Source organism: Gossypium hirsutum, chromosome A10 (assembly GCF_007990345.1).
Source record: "Gossypium hirsutum isolate 1008001.06 chromosome A10, Gossypium_hirsutum_v2.1, whole genome shotgun sequence".
In the NCBI taxonomy this organism is placed as follows: domain Eukaryota; kingdom Viridiplantae; phylum Streptophyta; class Magnoliopsida; order Malvales; family Malvaceae; genus Gossypium; species Gossypium hirsutum.
The window spans coordinates 109,590,859-109,612,095 of NC_053433.1; the positions used below are offsets into that span (position 1 = coordinate 109,590,859).

General features: G+C 35.9%; 2 protein-coding genes across 2 annotated transcripts; both read left to right on the forward strand.

The window, feature by feature from the left end:
- The first annotated feature begins 14,069 nt into the window (after positions 1–14,069).
- LOC107895411 (uncharacterized) lies at positions 14,070–15,971 on the forward strand. Its single transcript, XM_016820697.1, has 2 exons — positions 14,070–14,700; positions 15,679–15,971. Exons 1-2 carry the CDS (start codon positions 14,070–14,072, stop codon positions 15,969–15,971), a joined length of 924 nt encoding a protein of 307 aa, XP_016676186.1.
- A 240-nt stretch (positions 15,972–16,211) lies between these two features.
- LOC107895410 (uncharacterized) lies at positions 16,212–18,381 on the forward strand. The gene is made up of 4 exons (XM_016820696.2): positions 16,212–16,687; positions 16,781–17,740; positions 17,834–18,017; positions 18,076–18,381. The coding sequence occupies exons 1-4, from the start codon at positions 16,212–16,214 to the stop codon at positions 18,379–18,381; spliced, it is 1,926 nt and encodes a 641-aa protein (XP_016676185.2).
- Positions 18,382–21,237: the final 2,856 nt, after the last annotated feature.

The window sequence follows — 21,237 nt, forward strand, 5'->3', positions numbered from 1 at the left end:
TAATAAAATAATAATATTTAAACATAAACCCATCAATTTTTTAATAGAACCAAAAACTAAAACAAAATTTCCCCTTTGCTCACCTCCAAATCCGAACTCAAGACTTGGAGTAATTTGAACACCTAACCACTAAATCACTAGGCCCACTATTGTTTCCAATTCGCCACGAAAAATATAAAAACCTCCTTGAAGTCTCTGACTTACACGCAAACCTTAATTCTTCTAACCCTTAAAATAAGGATGTTACAATTGTGGCATATTGAATCTACGAAAAAGGTGTGGGTTCAATAGTATTAGTTGTATGTGATGTGTTTGCTTTTTTATATTAATAAATTAATTATAATTAATCGTGAGTACACTAAGTATTTAAAGAGGAGTTAAAAAAACTCATTAAGGGAACCCAAGTAAGTGAATCTAGCTGAGTAATTCTATGAAATGCATGATATATGATGTGATTATAACTTTGACACTGATGTATGTGTAAATCTCATCCTCATGATATGTGATGCATGGGTTATGTGGTACGTTTGATGATATAAATATGTGATATCTATATATGTGTATATTAATATTGAGATCTATTATCTAATGTGAAAAGCATGTTAAAGCATGTGAAAGTGATTAAAAATGATTATTAAGTGATATGTGAGCATGTGAATATGTTCACATGCCTAAGTGTAAAAGTCATCCATATGTATTAAAAAGCGAAATTGTCATATCACATGCATGGGGTGGGTTTTATGGAAGGTGGAAGTAGTGGCAGTTTATCTACAAATCAGTGGTGGCTTGTCCACAAAGTATTTCAATGGCAGTATATCTGCATATGTGGTGGCTAGTCCACAAAGTGTTATCAGTGGCAGTTTATCTGCAAATCAGTGGTGGCTTGTCCACAAATGGTGTTTCGGATGGACAAGGTAGGGGGAACTCAATATTGGTATGTAGCGGAAATGTGTAGGAAATTTTATAAAAATGTGCATCGTTTTTAAAATATGCATTGATAAGTTCATGCATAAGTGATAATGTTAAATCTATAAAAGTTATAATGACCAATGCAACAGGCCAAAATTGCCCGGCCTAAGCCCAAAGTAGAAAACCAAAATACTTAAAACAAATAACAGTCCAAAGTTATTACAGTCCAAACTCGAGCCCTAAACAACCTAAACAAATGACCCATTACCCAACTACAACCCCGCAGGCCCAATTTACAAATGGCCCAAACATAACCCAAAATCCCTAACCCAATTCCTATCGGCCCAACAGGCCCAAAACACTAAACCAACTCAAAAGCTCTAGGGTTTGTGAGCCACCCTCGCGCCGCAGCTACCACCTACGTGCCTCAGCGCGCACTCCGCCCGAGGGTCGACTCTTCTTGCATGGAAGTGGAAACTCCCTCATCCGTTGACCCTCCATGGACTTGCAAACACGCAAAAAAGGAGAAAGCAAATAGAACAGAAGCAGCACGCAAAGGAAACAAAATAAAAGAACTAATATCTGTATTATCTTTCGGCTATAGAGCCCCCAAAACTAGAAATGTAGTTTTTCACACGGATATTAAGCAATCAAAAGCAAAAATAGAAATAGAAAAGGTTGACTGTAATCTTCTTTTCTTATTTTTTTCAATTTCTTGTTCTTATTTTTTTTATTTCGAATCTTTTTTTTAAAAGGGATAAACTAAAAGAGAAAAGAGGACTTACCTGAACCTTGGGGTCGCGTCGTCGGAGTCCCCGCTCCGTCGTCAAAGCCGAATCCCTAGGGAAAAGAGGGGGCCTTTCTTTTAGGCTTTGTGTTGAGAAAACACAGTCTTCGGGAGCCTTAAACAGGGGTTAAAAAACCCTCTTTTTGCGGACCTCAACCACCACCCATGGTGGCGTCGTAATGGCGGCGGCAATGATGGGTTTCAAACCCTAGCAGAGAAAAGAAATGGGGATGGGGGTGTTTCTGATTTTTTTTAGAACAAAAAGTAAATGGTAAAAATAAAAAACTGGTTTAAATAGCAAGGCAAAACGATGCCATTTTGCACGAAGGCCACCAGTACTAGACCCGGCCCAGCCCAGCCCAAAATATGGGTCTAAAATTTGTCCAAGCTCGGCCTGAAATAAAATTGCTAAGCCCGAGCCCAGCCCGGCCCATATTAATTTTTTTTCTTATTTCATTAAATAAAAAAATTTAAAAATATAATAAATCAAATATATTTAAAAACATAAAAACAAATATTAAAACAAATAAAAATGATGCTAAAACAATTATTAAAACAATACACAAATTAACAATATAATAAAAAATGGTTATATTAAAAATTTAAAATGATTAAAAATAAAATAAAAAATATATTAATATATAATTCGGGCCTGGTCGGGGCCAAAAAACTCTTACCCGAGGCCCGACCCATTTTCTAAATGGGCCTCGTTTTTTTGCCCAAGCCCATTTTTTGGGCCTATATTTTTATCCAAACCCTCTCATTTTTCGAGCGGGCCTTCAAGCCCGGCCGGGCCACCCAGCCCATGATCAGCTCTAACCAGTACTGAAACAGCTATCGAACCTTTCCATAGGGAATAGGGGGAGAGCTGCCTTCGCTTTTGGCGTTCTTTCGTAGATTTCGAGATTTCACCCTTCTATTAAAAGATACACGAAATTCCACTCTCCTCTGTCTCACTCAAGTGAATTGGTTTCGAGAGCATTCTGCCAGTTTTTGGCTACTTTCACTTTCAACCCGATTCACTGCCTACGTGCCCTTTACGTCCAGTCATTCCGAAGAACACTTGCCCCCCGGTCTTACCGCGGCTGCTGGCACGGAGTTAGCCGAGGCTTCTTCCTCGAGTCCTGTCATGATCGCACACTCGACGAAAAAGCCTTAGAACAAAGAGATCAATTCACGTCCTCCGCTAAGAATCTCTCAGATTTGGTTCTTGAATCTTTCCCGGCCGTAGCCTAGGATTAAAAGCGACATCCTCGATGTCAAACCCCTGCAGGCTGGGGTGGGAAATCTATACTCTCCAAGAGACGTTTCCTCACCTAGTCCCGGAGACCTAACCTAAATGCTGGGACAGAAGAAAGATCGGGGAACCTGCTAGCGCAGAGAATCAATGCGCCAAAGCTATCGGCGCTGACCGCGTCCATCTTATCTTCTATGGGGTAGGTAGATAGGAATGGTCCTCTTTTGCTACCATTGATGCCTCTTTTTCTATTAGCGGGGGTCTTTCTCTACTGCTGTTGGTATCGGCTTCTGAATATGCTTTTGCTTCTACTGGTGCTTATAGATCACTTGCTGGATCGAACCCCAAAAATAATAGGTTTGATCGGCCTGGCCTCGGGTGGTAGATCAAATGAATACTCAACTGCGTCATCACGGCAGCGATAGATGTCCAACCTTTCTTCCTCTTCTCTCTTTTTGCTCGAAATCATACTCATTCGACATCTAATTCCATAGGTTGGGCTTGGCTTCGCTATCGCTCATGACTTGTATTGTAGTCATAGTCTTGTAGTCGGCCCGGAATGCCTCTGTAGTCTTTCTAATGCTAATGCCTTCTTTCTTCATTCATTTTCTTTTAGTTGCGGTATCTTCCACGCCAGCAAGATACGGACAGCGAAGCCAAAGCAATACTAAACAAGCGAGAAAAGCCCTATATATTCTATTAGTAAAGCCTAAACGTCCTTATTGAAAACTAAAGCGCTAACGAGTAAGAAAAGACCCCTTACTATAGATAGGCTAACGCACATTTACTAATATTAGAATAGTTGGCGCTTCTTTCTCAAAGTCAAGTTCCTCACTTGTTGCTTTAGAAAGATTGCAGGGGCTCTCACGTTTTTTGGCTCCTTTCCGGCCCGGAAGTTCGCTTCCGGTGACTAGCTTCTATCGCTAGTGCTTGGACTTGGAAGCAAGCTACAGCTACCTTGAATCAATCAATGAATGAATGAAAATGCCTGCCAAGGAATAGAAAGGGAGGACAGGTTGGTTCGAGGACCCGTTGGTCAAAGGAAGGGGGAGGTCCTTCTTCCGGGACTGAGCCCTATGACGCGAGAGTGTCACGTACAGTTTCTTTGAAACGGTACCGTATTGGGCCACACGCGCGCGACCCGACCCGCTCTAGAGGGGTCTGCGTGTTTTCAGACCATTGGGCTATTTGCCACTTTGATCCTTCCGTTTCTTTGCGTTGTTCGATTCGATCCTTTTCGTTCTTTTGTTTTGTTTTTCTTTTAATTTTGCCCCAGGGTTTTGCGTTTGATTCATTTCAGTCCTGCGTGAAACGGTGCGCAGAGAACTTCAGGGATAATTTCTCGATCAGTCCTCAAACCTTGCGCGCTTGTTTATTTCTGACCCTGTGTTTTTATTTTGTTATAGGTTTTACTTCTAATTTCATTTTTGTTCCGATTTTATCCTTAATCAGTTTGGTTTTAATCCTTTTATTTTTTTTTCTATATTTATTCCTTTGATATATACATTATTTATTCTAAACGGTTTTATATTTTATTTGTTAAATTTTCTATATATCATTAGACTTTTCTATTGTTTGTCTTAAATCGTTCTATTGTTATTCATTTTAAGTTCTTCCACATATTTTGTAATTTAAACTACTTTTTTTATGTATTATTTATTTTAAACTATCATACATATTATTATTTTGGAGATTTATATACCTTTTATCTTACACTATTTTATACATATATAATACTTATTTTAAGTTTCCTATATGTCATTTAGTCACACTATTTCACATGCTAATTATTTTAAAGTCTTTTATTTTGTATAGTAAACTTCTTTATTATTATTATTTATTTTAAGATTTCGTGTATTACTTATATTAAATTGTTTATATATATATGTATATTTTATATATATCATTTATTTTAAATCTACTCTTCATACATTATTTATGTTAAACTCCTTCATGTGATTTTGAAATGTTTTATAAATTATTTGTTTTGAGTTTGCTATATATATATTATTTTATCGTTATATATATATATATCAATGATTTTAACTTGATTTATACTATTTACCTAAAATTGTTTTTTATATGGTATCTATTTTAAATTTATTTTTCCATGTATTATTCATTTTAAAATTGTCTTTGTTTATTTTAAATTGTTTGATGTCATTCATTTCATTTTTCTTTGATTAAAAATGTAGAAATATAATATAACATGTGATTATTGCCATTATGTTTTTTTTATAATATTCGTTTATTCATATCTTCATGTCGTTGTGATTCATTATCGTAATATTTTTTTTTGCAAATTATTATTCCATGTTCGATATTATCATTCCTTCCCGTTTCATTTACATCCCATTGTGTATTAAGCTCAAGTGTATCTATTCAATATAGATCGTTTTATTTTATTTCAAATCAAATAAACTCACATTGCTAAGTGTTGCGCTCGTTATTTTTCAAAAAAGAAAAATCATTAAAATAAGGCAATATTTCGCATTTCGGGAATTCAAGAAATCATACCCTAACTTACGAGGTTTCGATTTTCTTGTTAAACCTAAATAGCCATATACCCTTTTGGATTTCAAAAAGTTTCGATAAAAAATTTAAACGTAAACTTGTTCCCGAAGATTAAAATGCCGTATCCTAACTTACGGGATGTGGCATTTTGTTATCTCAGGACGAGTGGGGCTTTGATGCTCGTTTGAGTTCAATTTAAGCAATTTTAAATAAACATCAATAAAAAGGGATCCTATTTTAAAACCTATCCAAAATTTCAACTATCGACATTAAGACATTAATTAATCAATTAGGTACCAATTTTGGGCGTGTCGAGGGTGCTAATCCTTCCTTGTACATAACCAACTCCCGACCCCATTTTCTCAATTTTCGTAGACCAAAATCTTTGTTTTAGCAAATCAAACCGTTCATTTAAAACAATTAAATTACAAGGTGATCCGATCACACATAAAAAAAAGTGATTGGTGGCGACTCCCGTTTTAATTTTCGCTTTCAAACCAAGTCGACTCTTTTTCAAAAAAATAGTTTCGACAACCGATATGTTGAGATTTATATTTTTATATTTATGTGAATATATATATATTTGTGTTGATCTCACACTGGGCCCTTTAAAGCTCACCCACTTTACTTGTGTGTTTCAGATAATCCTCGTAGTTAAGACTCAGATGCGGTCATCGGTGATGCTTTTAGAAATGTTTTTAAATAAACATATGGGATTTTATTTATGATTTAGATTTTTATGGACTTTATTGCTATTTGGGGACTTTTTATGTTAAATTATGGTACCATGGCATGAGATTTTTAACTTTGGACATTTGGATATTTTGCATGGATTCTACTTATGGATGGAATAAATTGGACTTTCCCTATTAATTAAATTTTTGAAAAATTAAAGAAAAATCGTTTCTTTTGCAAACTCTCTTTATCGAATTTGAATTTAAAAATCACTAAAGTTGTTTTTTTTTTTCAAATAAAGTCAAAGGATTTCTATCAAAAGTTTTTAAACTTAAACTCATCATTTTTAAAAGAAATAATAACACTTATTTTCACATATGAACAAAATCAATCTAATTAATATTTTCGCCATATCTATCGCCCATGTAATTGCTTAGATTGGGTCGTAATGTTTAGGCCCAATTTGAGGGGTTACAAAAGTGTTATATTTTGACAATGATATAATTTGATTAAAGTAATTTGTTTTTGTTTCGTTTATCAAACAAAATTTTGGTGTATTTAGTGTAATTTATTTAGATTTATAAGTTTTATTTTAATATTTTATGTATATATATCTCAATTAAGTCGTCAGCTAAGTTGAATTTAGAAAAAAATAATGTCGAGATTTAAATACACCAAATCGGTGTACAACCAAAAGTTGTCATAGCAACAAGATTTTGTCACAAAGGTTAAATTGTAGTTATCTCAGACAATAAATATCATTATAATTAGGTTTTTTATCAATAATGGAGAGAACCAAGAGAGAGTGGATGAGGGAGTGATTAAGTTAGCGTTTTGAGAGTAATTATTTAGTTTAACAATTTCACATGCAAAATAAAAAATTGTCAAGGCAATTATTGCACGATGTATGCATAATTATTTTTGTGATTGGTGAACATGAAAAAAAAAAGGAGACATATTAGTTAATTAGAAGAATAAAATTTTATGCGACAATTTTTGCACAATAGAAATTTGAATAAAAAGTTCCACTCAAATTGTGAAAGAAATTTAAACACAATAGTTTGAATTCTCTTTTGATATGGGAATATAGTCTTATAGATTATAAAAAAATAATTTTTAGGTTGTGATTTCACTCTCAATCAATATATTAAATAATTAATTTTTAATGATCTGATAAGTTTATTATTATAACTATAAGTTATACAAGAAGTTACAACAATACAACGGGAGTAGTTCACACTAGAGGTGTGCATGGGCCGGGCTACTCGGCCCAGCCCGAAGACTCACCCGAAATGTGGGAGGGTTTGAGAAAAAAATATAGGCCCGAAAAATGAGCTTGGACAAAAAAATAAGGCCTGTTTAAAAAATGGGCCGGGCCTCAGGTAAGGTATTTTTAGCCCGGGCCCTGCCCGGCCCGGCCCGGCACGAATCACTAAAGGACAAAAAAATCTGCATATTTTTTTTTATTTTTGAATGTTATTTTCTAGTTATTTTCTCCCTATTTTGCTACCATTTTACTATTATGTTGCTATTATTTTGTTGTTATTGTTTGGATATTGTATAAAATTTATTTTATTGTTAATTTTCTTATTATTTTAAAGGCATTTGTTAATTTTTTTATTATTTTAGAAGCATTTGCTTGTTAAGTTGCATTTATCTTAGTGTTATTTAAGTCTACATATTTTTTAAAATTTATTTTTAATTTGTTGGAAAATATTTATTTTGATATTTTTTGTATTTTTGATGTATTATATATATTTAAAAATAATATAAAAAATTAATGCAAGCAGGCCGGGCCGGGCCCGGGTTTTAGTATTTTTATTCGGGTCGGGCTTGGACAAAATTTTAGGCCCATTTTTTAGGCCCGGCCCGGACCATGAACACCTCTAGTTCACACCATAAATAATGCATAGATTCGCTAGAATGATGGTTTGAAAAGGTTAAGGTTTATTTGTAGAGTGTAGACTATGTATGATACATATTCTTGCCCCAATGTGTTATGAGAGGTATTTATTAAAGGAAACTAGTTAGGCATGTGTCCCATCCATTAAATTCCTTATATTAAAAGTGCAATGGTGGATGTCAATTGAGGTATTGCTAGAGTCGATGTGAAGGGACAAGGCAACGTGATCATCAAGTCAGGATGTGACAGATTAGGTGCCATAAAAAACTCTTCCCCATATATCTCTTACTGACAGTTTAGGCATACTTGGTATGACGGGATGGTTACATGAGGTGTATTATTTTCTTGGCGAGGTGATAAGGCTAAGCTTCACCATGTTGACTTAGTTGTTGTCTGATCCGACAAAGGGCTCATAGGCAAGGTATAACATTTGTTCCCTACACAAAATGTAGGTTATGATGTAACCTGGCTTGAGTCTACTCGTTGGCAAGGCTTGTTGGAGATCCTTAGCAAGACTTGCGTAGAGCTTTAAACCTTTGATTGGAGGTCTTCTAAAATGTGTCATATTTTCCTTCCTGTCATATTGTTTTGAGGTGTTGTTTCATTTTTTTCGCTCGAGTTCTTATAAATAAGTCATTTTCAAGACTTCAAGGTCAGTGTCCTTTTGTGTTCCTCTTGATTTCAACACTCCTTTCATTTTTTTTTGCCAAAAAATTGCCTTTTCTTTCCCTTGTCTTTCTATTGTCATTGTCTTTTCTTCCAACATGATCGTCAGCCTAAAAGGTCTGTAACTAATGATGTTTCGATAAAGGGTGAAGAATTGTTGTGTACCACCATTGCGAAGGAGATTACAAAGATGTTGTTATTGCAGTGTTTGAAACCATATCATTATATAGATATGACTTCATAGTGCCATCAGTAGGTGATGACCGATGAGAGACTTTTGTCTCCCCTCTTATCTATTTGACATGAATTTTCATGTTCCCCTCCATCCTTGGTGTAGAATGCCCAAATTGCCTGGGCCCATTTTCACCTAAATTCCAAACTCAACTACCCATTTAACCCATCCTAAAACCCAATCCAAACCTAAACCCACTAAGCCCAAATCACAACCCAAAACCAGCCCAATACCTAAAACAAAAAATAAAACAAAATCAGAAAACCCTAACCTACCCCAGCGCCGCCAACGTTTGCCACGGCCACCTACTGCACCTGCTCCACGGCCCATGTCAGAACCACCCATCCCCTGCAAGGATCAAAAAAAAAGGGAGAAAACACAACATAAAAGTCATGTAAAATAGGCTTTAAAAAGCAAAGCCAATTTCAATGTAAAGGATTTTTTTTCGGGACTTTTTTTTCTTAGAAAAAAAACACATTCGACAGTTGTAGAGAAGAACATTCTATTTTAAATACAGGCAAAGCAGAGATCCTAGCAATATACAAAAAGAAACAGGAAGATAAAAGTTGAAATACCAAGAATCGAAACCTAAAACAAAAGGTGATATTACATTTTTATTATTTTCTTTCTCTTTATTTATTTTTTTCTTTTCTATTTTCGAATCTGTATACCACATGTACACATATATCATAAGCACATAAAAATATAAAAAAATATACCTTTGGAGTTCCAGCCACCGCGCGGGGTGGCCGGCGGCTATGTCACGGTGTCTCCTCACCGGATTCTAGCATGTGCCAGAGAGAAAATGAAGGAGAGTCCAGTTTTTTTTTCTAAAAACCCTGAAAATGAATTTTTTGGAGTGAAAAGTGGCTTATATACAAAGATAAAACGGTGCCGTTTTCACTTGCCTCCCCAAACGCCAAAACGACGTCGTTTTGGGGAGGTCAACCCGATCCGACCCGCCCCAACCTAGGATCTGCGTGTTTTTCTTTGGAGGGGATAATTTCACTTTTAGCCCCTTCTCTTTTTTATGGTTTTGTAATTAGATTTATTGTGCTTTTAATTTGGCCATATAATTTGTTGCGCTTTCCAATTTGGTCCTCAATGCTACTGAGCGTTTTGGTTGGAGGGGTTTTTTCGTTTTTAGTCCCTCCACTATTTGTGCGCGTTGAAATAGGTCATTTTCTCTTCTTTTTTATTTCAGATTTCCCCCCAAATTCGTTTTTAATTCGATTTTAGTCCTTTTTGTTTATTTTCATTACTTTATTATTGAATTAATTACTTTTAATATTATTATTATTATTAGTATATGTTTTATTATATATGTATATATCTTTAATTTATATATGTATATATTCATGAAGTATTATTAATAGTCATTTTTTATTTCTAATATGCATATATTATGTATATATTTTAATATTATTAGTTATATATCTTTTATACTATTGTATGTATATTTCTAATACTATATTGTATATTTCTAACACCATTATTATTTATATATATATGTATGTATTTATGTAGCGTATGAATTGTTTTTTATATATATTATTATCATTTCTAAATATATGTATATATTGTATATATTTTATATATATTATATATATTTTTAATGTTATTTTTTATATATTTCTTTTACTATTCCATGTGTATATTTTTATATCATCTCATGTACATATTCTTGAATACTATGTTATATATATATATATTTCTAATACCATATTATGTATATATTATTATATCTATTTTATCCCTGTTATATTTATTATTAATATTAGTACATATATCTTATTATATGGGTATATATATACTTTTTATACGTAGTATTATTTTCATATATCGTTATATTTATTATTATACCTACTATTTTCACTATTGTCACTTATTATTTTATTTTAATATTATTATGTGTTATTTGGTGTACATACATCTTTTTATTATTATTATTATTATTATTATTATAATATGTTTATTATATATGTATATATCTTTAACATAAATATGTATATGTTTATGCAGTATTATTAATAATTGTTTTGTAACATTATTATTATTGCTAATATGTATATATATATATTAATAACTATATTATGTATGTATTTTTAACACTATTTTATGTATATACTTTTAATATTATTATGTATTTATTTTAATATATATGTACATATTTATGTAGTATTATTAATATTTTTTTATGTTATTAGTATTTCTAATATGTTCATTTTATATATATTATGTATATATATATTTAGTATTATATATTTAGTATTATTATGTTTACACTTTTCATTCCTATTATTACGTATATACTTTAATATATATATAGCACTATTAGTATTTTTAATATTATGTTTACGTCACTTCACTCATTATTATTATATGTTTATATATATGTTCGTCTCTATTTCGTGTTTAATACTATTATTATCATGTTTAATATCACATATATTGTCATTGTTTTTAATATTATTGTCATATTTATTATTTGCTTCGATGTATATTTATTATTTGCTTCGATGTATATTTATTATTTGCTTCGATTTATATTTATTATTTGCTTCGATGTATTTCTAACTCTCTTATTTTTTTTGTTTCCCGCCCATTTTATATCATTTTACTGTTCACTACTTTAAAGATTTTTATCCATGTTTTTTTACTAATTTCAATAAATAAGGCAATGAACCGATTTAACATTAAGTCATCGATTTCATCGCTATGTTGGGTAAAATTCGTTGGCTCGTGTTAAAAACGGGACACCCCTTCTAAAAAAAATTGAAAACTAAAAATTCTCATTTTTCAATCGGATCACAATTAAATGTCAAATTGAATTCGTATTTTTGAAAATCAAGACAACACCTGTTTAATAAAGATACCAATTTTGGGCGTCGCGAGGATGCTAATACCTTCCTCGCACGTAACCGACTCCCAAACCTAACTTTACTATGGTTTTTGACATTGACCTAAATCCAGCCTTCATTTTGTTCAAGAATAAATTTTCTTGTCTAAAAAGATGATTCATTAGGTGTCCGATCACACCTAGAAAAAGATCGGTGGCGACTCCCTTGTTTATAAAATCGAAAGTTGGTTTTCAAATTTTCAAGAAATCGCCTCAATTAGCGACCAAAGCAAAATTTTTACGTCGCTACAGCTGGCGACTCCGCTGGGGACTTATTTTTGAGAGTCGAGTTGAATTAAACGCGTGTTGTCAAAATTTTTGAATTTCCTTGTTCAAAATAATATTTAGTCGTAATCCTCAAATTTTGTTTTCAAAAAAAAAATCATGCATTTGCATCATGTTGTAAATATTTTTTCTAACTAGTTTTATCCTTTTGCTTTTCAGCTCTAAGTTTAACGAGCACTTGCATTTTTGAGGACTTCAAACGAAAAGGTTTGTGAGTTTCTCCCCACACACCGAGCACTTGCATTTTTGCATAACATGAGCTCTCTACCCGAGCTCCGTCCGCTTAAGTGGAAGTAAATGCTATGCCTTCGTGAGTTAACTCGTCGCTCCGCACAGGCTAGTGAATACTTCTGGGTTACATATGACTTATGCTTTCGTGAGTTAACTTGTCCCTCCGCATAGGCATAAGTAAATGTAATTCCTCGAATTGAACTCGTGAGTCTGTGATGGGCTACGACCGAAGCTTCGTACTAGTTTTAGTAGACGATAGTACGAACAATTCGAGTACCTATCTAGAACCGAAATCGCATATAGTAAACCATATGAGCCACCTAATTAGAGCCATGCCGACCCTCTGTCCGTTAATAGTCGCCAAAATAAGTACATGGGAGAAACGCCTCTTGCCTTTCATTTCCTTTACATTTACACTGTTTATGCAAAGAAATTGAACCGGGTAGCTTAATTTGTTAAAGTTTCCATAGTTTTTCTCAGTTTATATTTGTTGTGATTACTAACCAAGGTTATTTGTCTTTATTTTTATTTTTCATCACGCATCATAGGCATCTTGATTAGGAAGGTGTTGATTAGTGATTGGTTGCTAAAAATGAGTTTCTGATGGAGGAGTCAATTACGCAAGTAACCGAGAAAAATGTCGTGGTTCGAGATTGGTCTTTGAAAACCCAGAAAGTAAAAGGGGACAGTTTAACAGAAGGATATATCTCCAATCTTCCCGAACATGTAACTTCGAATGCTCGTCAGAATAACCTCGAAGATTTGACCCAGATTTGGAAACAGTGGGACTCAGATACTAGGGGCATCTTCATTGAAAAATACGGGGATATAGTTCACTTGATCGCCATCAATGTAGTAGAACAGTTGATTCAAGCCATGGTTCGATTCTGGGACCCAGCTTATCAGTACTTTACTTTCAATCAGGAAGATATGACTCCGACCATAGAAGAATATGCCGCTTTGCTTCGTGTTGACAATGTGCAATTCAACAAGATATATATGAAAGAGCCTAAGCCAATGACCTTCAAGAAAAAGCTAGTGAGGTTGACCGGAATGACCGATACATGGGCTGAAAAACAGATAAAGAAAAAGAATGAAGTTAGTTGTGTTCCGTGGTTTTCTCTGTGAGACTTAGTTCAAAACCATCCAGATATTGCGAAGAGAATGGATCTGTTTGCTTTGGCCATTTATGGATTGATCGTCTTCCCAAAGGTCTTGGGGCATATAAAAGTCACGGTAGTGGATTTCTTCGAAAGGTTGGGGCAAGGGATCAACCCCGTCCCAACTATCTTGGCCGAGACTTTTAGATCTCTGAGTAGTTACAGGAGAAAAGGGGAAGGACGTTTTATCGAATGCGCGCAGTTACTCAATGTCTGGATTCTGAGCCATTTCTGAAAAGTAGAGCGCACACTTTTCCACATGTTCTCAAAAACATTTGCCCCATTAAAGGCTTACTTTGAGAAAGATTGGCCGAAAGATGTTACCAAGCAGTACTGGGTTTCGATTTTTCAAAACCTACGCGCTGAAGAGATAACCTGGAGAGCACCATGGATTCGCCCTTCGATTCTAATATATAAATACGGAAGCCAAGATTGGGTGCCTCTACTCAGATTATGGGGAGGAGTTGGATATACTCCATTAATAGTTCAAAGGCAGTTTGCTTCACAACAATTCATACCCGCCACCGGAGGGTTGGCATAGTCAGCGTTTGCCTTTACTAATGAAGGTTACATGAAAAAAGACAGGGATACTACAAAGGCTTGGAAAGAAGTTCACCTAATGGAATTAGCTCTCTATGCTGATACTATCACTCAAGATTATGACATATGGAGAAAACGACAAGTGAATAGTCAAGAAGTTTCATCGACGAATTACACTTTCCAGAATCCTTTCTTAGAAGAAATGCCATCCGAGCTGGAAATAACAAGACACGAATTTGAACGTATAAGGGTTAAGTTGTTACGGGATATTAGTTCTCTTCAAGAGGAAAACTACCAGCTAAAGATCGATGTTCAGATTAAAAAGTCCCAAACCGTGAAAATTCAAAGAGAAGTTGAGATCGTGAGAAATGACTTAAGGGACCTTCATTTGGAAAATAAGAAATTAAGAAGCACTATAAAAAATAGTGGTTTGGCCAAGTCGTCAGTAGAATGGAAGGAAGAAATTAGAAACATCATAGGAGGGATGGAATTCTGGAAAGGGAAAGCAAAGAAAGAAGAGGAAAAAGCTGCACGTGCTATGATAGAGTTAAGAAAGAAGAATGCTGAGTATGAAACTGTGACTGCAGAATTTGTGACTAGTCAGTCCGAACGTCAAGAGCTAAGAAGGAAAATACAAGATTTAGAAAATATACTGCAATCCCGTCAGTAACAGTTAGATACTTTTCTAAAAGCTCTAGAAGAGAAGAATAATCAGTACGACAGAGACACTCACACTTATGAAAGAGCTCTCCAAGAAAAAGAAATGCAACTCGACTTTTTGATCAATGAAATTCGTAAGGCGGCTATGCAAGTTGTGCAGTTATCAGATGAAACCGAAGCTCTCAGTTACCAATTCCCTCCGAGTCAAAGATCAAGCATATCAGAATTCTTAGAATGAGTGAAGAAACAAGGCGATGTGGCTAGGAAATTTGAATAACTGTTGAATAAAAAATGGCGAAACGTTTTGTAATAGACTCTTTTGATAAATGAAATGCCTAAGTATGGGGCTATCTTGAAATCAACACCAAATTCTTGCATATTTATTCATGACTAACATTCATTCGTCATTTATTCAACATTCATTTGTCATTTATTCATTCATCCATTCATTGCATGTACATGTCCCATAATCATTCACTGAGGTTAAAATCATATAATCCGCAGTTGCGACACTACAAGTCTAGAATCACGCCATTCTTGTAGGACGCGCCGAAAAGCTAGAATTATGGAAGCCGAGTTTAATGAGAGAATTGAAAGGATAGAAAGGACCCAAAGAGAATTGCAAGAGCAGTTGACCAATGCACAACAGGAAGCAAGAGATATGATGTTAAGATCTCGAAAAGAATCACTCGAGCAAAAAGATCAGATGGCCAAAATGATGGAGATGATGACAGCTTTGGTCAAAGGAAAGGGACCTATGTAGAACCCTGACATTATGAAACCTCAGCCAAGAACTAATCATGATTAGGATCCGCTCTATCCCCCAAGATTCACTCCACCTCACGTACATATAATGAAAAGAGAATGTCCTTAAGGAGAACCTGCAAGCGTGGAGCAACGACCCGTACCCCCTGCTCATCTAGGGCAAGGTATATTCGTATTGAACCCTGGAGCTAATCCTGCTGATCCCAATGTTCCAGATTTGGATGATTCGCTAGAAATAACCAGGTTGAAAATGGATGATCATGATGTTCAGGATAAGTATAGGAGTTTGGAAGAAAGACACAAAGCGATAGAAGGTACTGAAGCCTTCTCTGCATTGAGTGCCAAAGAGTTCAGTTTGGTGCCCGATCTGGTTTTGCCTCCAAAATTCAAAGTACCAGATTTCGAGAAATACGATGGCACGAGATGTCTAAAGACGCATCTTGTCATGTCTTGCTGGAAGATGACTGGTTACGTGAATGAAGATAAATTGTTAATACACTGTTTCTAAGACAGCTTGGTCGGATCGGCCCTTTAATGGTATAATCAACTTAGTAGAGAAAGGATCCGATCATGGAAAGACTTGGCATCAGCATTTTGCGAGCAGTACAAGCATGTATCGGACATGGTGCCTGATCGACTAACTCTGCAGATGATACAAAAGAAGCCAACAGAGACTTTTAGGCAATACGCGTAAAGATGGAGGGATATCTCGGCCCAAGTAGAACCCCCATTGACTAAAACTGAAATAATGGTCCTCTTTATCAACACTTTGAAAGCACAGTTTTATGATAAATTGGTAGGAAGTGCCACGAAAGACTTCGTAGATATTGTAATATCCGGGGAACTTATAGAAAATGCCATCAAAAGTGGAAGGATGGAAGGTTCCGAGAGCTCGAAAAGGGCAGCACCTGTAAAGAAAAAAGAGGCAGAAGCCTATATGGTGGGAACTGAGAATCACTACACTTCTAATCCGTATCCAACCCAGTCACGAGCTCGATATCGCCCACCTCCGAACTTCTATTATCCTCCCCAAAGCCTTTACTATCAAGCACCACCTCATTACCCTTCTTACCTCGTTTACGCCACAAATAACCAAAGACCAGTCACTACGTTCCCACAGAATACCATGCCAGCTCAAAGCCAACCTAAAGATGAACAAAGACTGACAAGATCCAATCCTGAAAAACCCCAGTTCAACCCAATTCCCGTGTCATATGGAGAGCTGTACCCAAAACTATTGGAAAAATAATTTATATCCCCACATTATATGGCACCCCTGAAGCCTTCATACCTAAAATGGTACGATCCTAATGCCAGTTGCATGTACCACGCTGGAAACCAGAGGCATTCTACAGAAAATTGTCTGGCATTTAAAAGGAAGGTTCAAGGCCTCATTGATGCAGGCATCTTACGATTTGATGGTACTAGCAATACAACTAGAAATCCGTTCCCTAACCATACTGAAGGGAATGTGAGCGCGGTGACTGAGGAAGACAAGTGGCGAACCAAAAGCTGTGTTTCTAAAATAAAGACACCTTTACAGAAGATATGGAAGGTGATGGTTGAAAAGGGGCTGTTCTGTTGCCTCTACAGAATTTTTAAAGAAGGAAGTATAAAAAGTCAATGTTTTTGTGACTTCCATGGTATTGAAGGGCATGACATTCAGTCTTGTGAGGAATTTAGAAAGTTACTTCAATACATGATGGACAATAAGGAAATTGGGATCTTTAACAAAGAGGCCGATGAGGGAGAAGTATGCGCTTTTGACAATCAATCATCAAGTTTCCCTTATAGTACCGATCGACCATTGGTGATTTATTACGGTGCAAAAAAGGAACAAGTGAAACCGAAAATGATAATTGAAGTACCATCTCCTTTCCCTTACAAAGGCAACAAGGCGGTACCATGGAAATACGATGTCAACATTATCACACCTAAAGGTGAAAAATCCAAAGCCATGACTAGAAGTGTTGGTGAAATAGGACATTTTACTCGCAGCGGGAGAAGTTATTCTAAAATGGTCGAACCAACGAAAAAGACGAGTGACTTGAACCAGAAAGGAAAGGTACCGATGCATGAGGCCGAGGTCAAACTTAAAACTCCGTCTGTACAAGAAGTTAAAAGGCCTGTGAATGAAGATGAAGCACATGAATTCTTGAAGTTCATCAAGCATAGTGAATATAACGTCGTGGAACAGTTAAGAAAACAACCGGAACGAATCTCGGCATTATCCTTACTGTTAAATTCAGAATCACATCAGAATGCTTTGCTGAAAGTGTTAAATCAAGCTTACGTGGCAAGCAATATATCTGTCGAAAAGCTTGATAGGTGGATGAATAACCTGAACGCGGATAATTTTATTTCTTTCAGTAATGACGAAATACCGCCAAATGGTAGGGGTTCCGTAAAAGCATTGCACATCACAACCCGTTGTAAGGGTTACATAATACCAAATGCTCTCATTGATAATGGGTCTGCACTCAATGTCATGCCTTTGGCCACACTTTCTAGAATTCCAATTGATCTGTCTTATCTAAGACCTTGTCACTCCACAGTAAGAGCATTCGATGGGACAATACGAGAAGTCATGGGAAAAATTAAAATTCCTTTAGAAGTTTATCATGGATGGTCTTTTGGTCACTGTCGTGGGTGAAGAAGACATTGTCGCATCTATCTCTACGGACACACCATACCTCGAAGTAAGCAAAGATGCAGTAGAATGTTCCTTCCACTCCTTCGAATTCATCAATGCTACGTTTGTTGCTAAAGGAAATAAGATTCTTATGCCTAAGCTATCAAGGAATACCGAGATGGGAATTAAGCTGATTGTGGGAAAGGGAGCCCGAGCAAGGAAAGGTTTGGGAAGATATCAACAAGGGATAGTTAGAGCTTTAAGACCAGTGCCCCATAAGGCTTGATATGGTTTAAGGTTTGAACCGGATATGCGACAAAGAAGAAAGATCAAGAAAGGCGGATTGCTAGAGCCTTAGGCCGAGAATTAGAATGGGAGCCCATAACGTACCCTCCTTTTTTAAAAACATTTACATCTGCAGGAATGATATACCCCGGGCAAGATAATCCATGAAGCACGTTGTTATTAATTGAAAAGGGTCTTTAGAATGTCAGTATAAATGTCATTGACAAAGGAAATGACACAATTAAAGATGTTTCAATGATACGCCCTTGTCCTCCTGGATTCGTTTTGAACAATTGGACTGCTGTGGATCTCCTTGTAGTTTCTAAGTCTTCTCCAGAGTAATGCTCAATGTTAACACTTTTCTTTTTATGTGTCCCTCAGTAATAGTAGGGATTATTTTGTAAGAGCTTATGATTTGCTCTTTATCATTTAAATGAACATTAATGGAGATGCATTTTGTCATAGTCTTTTCATTCTCATTAACTTTATACTTTTTCCCTCTTCTCACAGCCTGTCATTGCATATATCTCACATCATGCCATTATGCTTGTTGGTCCCAATACTTTGATGCTCCTCTATAATTTTCTTTTCCATTCAACTTTCAGGTGCTCAGATATCAACGATATGAACAAACCCGTTACAAATCTTGAAATCGATTTCGAGAAAGCTATTTGTTTAGGAGAGTTCAAAGCTGAGGAAAATGTTGAAGACTGTGTCTCGCCTCCTAACTTACTAAGAATGATAGAACAAGAAGATAAACAGATTCTACCTCATCAAGAATCTGTTGTGATAGTAAACTTGGGAAATGAAGAAAAGAGGCAAGAAGTGAAGATTGGGACCTCCATTTCAGATAACACCAAACATAATTTGATCGCTTTGCTTCATGAGTACAAAGATGTATTTGTATGGTCCAGGATTGGATGAGGATGTAGTGGTCCATAGACTTCCACTGAAACTAGAATGCAAACCCATTCAACAGAAGCTAAGATGAATGAGACCTGAAATACTGTTAAAGATAAAAGAAGAACTCAAGAAACAATTCGATGCTGGCTTTCTACAAGTCTCCAAGTATCCACAATGGGTAGCTAACATAGTCCCAGTACCGAAGAAAGACGGCAAGGTACGAATGTGTGTGGATTATCGCGATTTGAATTAAGCAAGTCCTAAAGATAATTTTCATTTGCCATACATCGATACATTGGTGGATAACACAGCCAAACATTCATTGTTTTCGTTCATGGATAGATTCTGGGGTTATAATCAAATAAAGATAGCTCCTGAGGATATGGAGAAAACTACTTTCGTAACAATGTGGAGAACATTCTGCTATAAAGTGATGTCGTTCAGATTAAAAAACGCTGGGGCAACATATCAAAGGGCCATGGTAATGTTGTTTCATGAAATGATCTACAAATAAATAGAAGTCTACGTCGATGATATGATCGCCAAATCCAATAGGGAAAGAGAGCATGTTGGGAACCTCAGGAAGTTGTTCAAAAGATTGAGAAAATTCCAGGTAAAGCTTAATCCAGCCAAGTGTACGTTTGGGGCTACCTCAGGAAAATTACTAGGCTTCATCGTCAGCGAGAGAGGCATTGAAGTTGATCCAGATAAGATAAAGGCCATACAAGAACTACCACCTCCGCGCACGCAAAAAGAAATAAGAGGATTTTTAGGGAGGTTAAACTACATCGCTCGGTTCATTGCTCAACTTACCAATCAGCGTGACCCAATTTTTTGACTTCTTCGAAAACATAATCTGGGAGAATGGAATGAGGAGTGCCAAGTGGCTTTTGACAAGATAAAACAGTATTTGTCTAATCCTCCGGTACTAGCACCGCCAACTCTAGGAAAACCGTTAATATTGTATCTAACTGTGTTTGAAAATTCAATGGGTTGCGTACTGGGGAAACATGATGAGTCAGGAAAGAGAGAAAAGGTGATTTACTATCTCAGTAAAAAGTTCACAGGGTATGAAGCAAAGTACTTGTCAATTGAAAAATTCTGTTGCGCTTTGGTTTGGGTAGTTCGGAGGCTCAGGCAATATATGTTGTATCATACGACGTGGTTGATTTCAAAGTTGGACCCAATAAAGTACATGATGGAATCACCTGCACTCTCAGGAAGAATGGCACGATGGCAGATCCTACTATCAGAATACGACATTGTCTATGTGAGCCAAAAGTCGATAAAAGGGAGTGCAATAGCTGATTTCTTAGCAACTTGAACAACGGAGGAATACAAGCCATTGAGATTTGATTTCCTAGATGAAGACTTGATGTGCATTACGAGAAAAGAATGTGAGTCATCGAAAGAAAAGTCATGGAAGATGAGCTTTGATGGTGCATCGAATACATTAGGGCATGGGATTGGAGCAGTCTTGATATCACCAGAAGGGAGCCATTATCCATTCACCGCCAGATTGAACTTCTTCTGTACCTATAACATAGCGGAATATGAGGCTTGTATCATGGGACTTCGCGCAGCTATTGAACGAAATTTCAAAATTCTAGATATGTACGGAGACTCAGTGTTGGTGATTTACCAATCTGTGGAGATTGAGAAGTGAAAGATTCGAAATTAGTTAAATACAGCGATCTAGTGGAAGGACTGATTAAAGGATTCAAAGAAACAACTTTTAATTACTTCCCACGAGAAGAAAACCAATTGGCTGATGCCCTGGCCACTTTGGCTTCAATGTTCAAAACGAACAGAGAAATAGAAATAATGCCTCTTCAAATAAGCATATATGAAGTCCCTGCACATTGTTTCAGCATTGAGAAAGAACCAGATGGACGACCATGGTTCCATGATATCTTAGAATATGTCAAGAATCAAAAGTATCCCGAACAAGCAA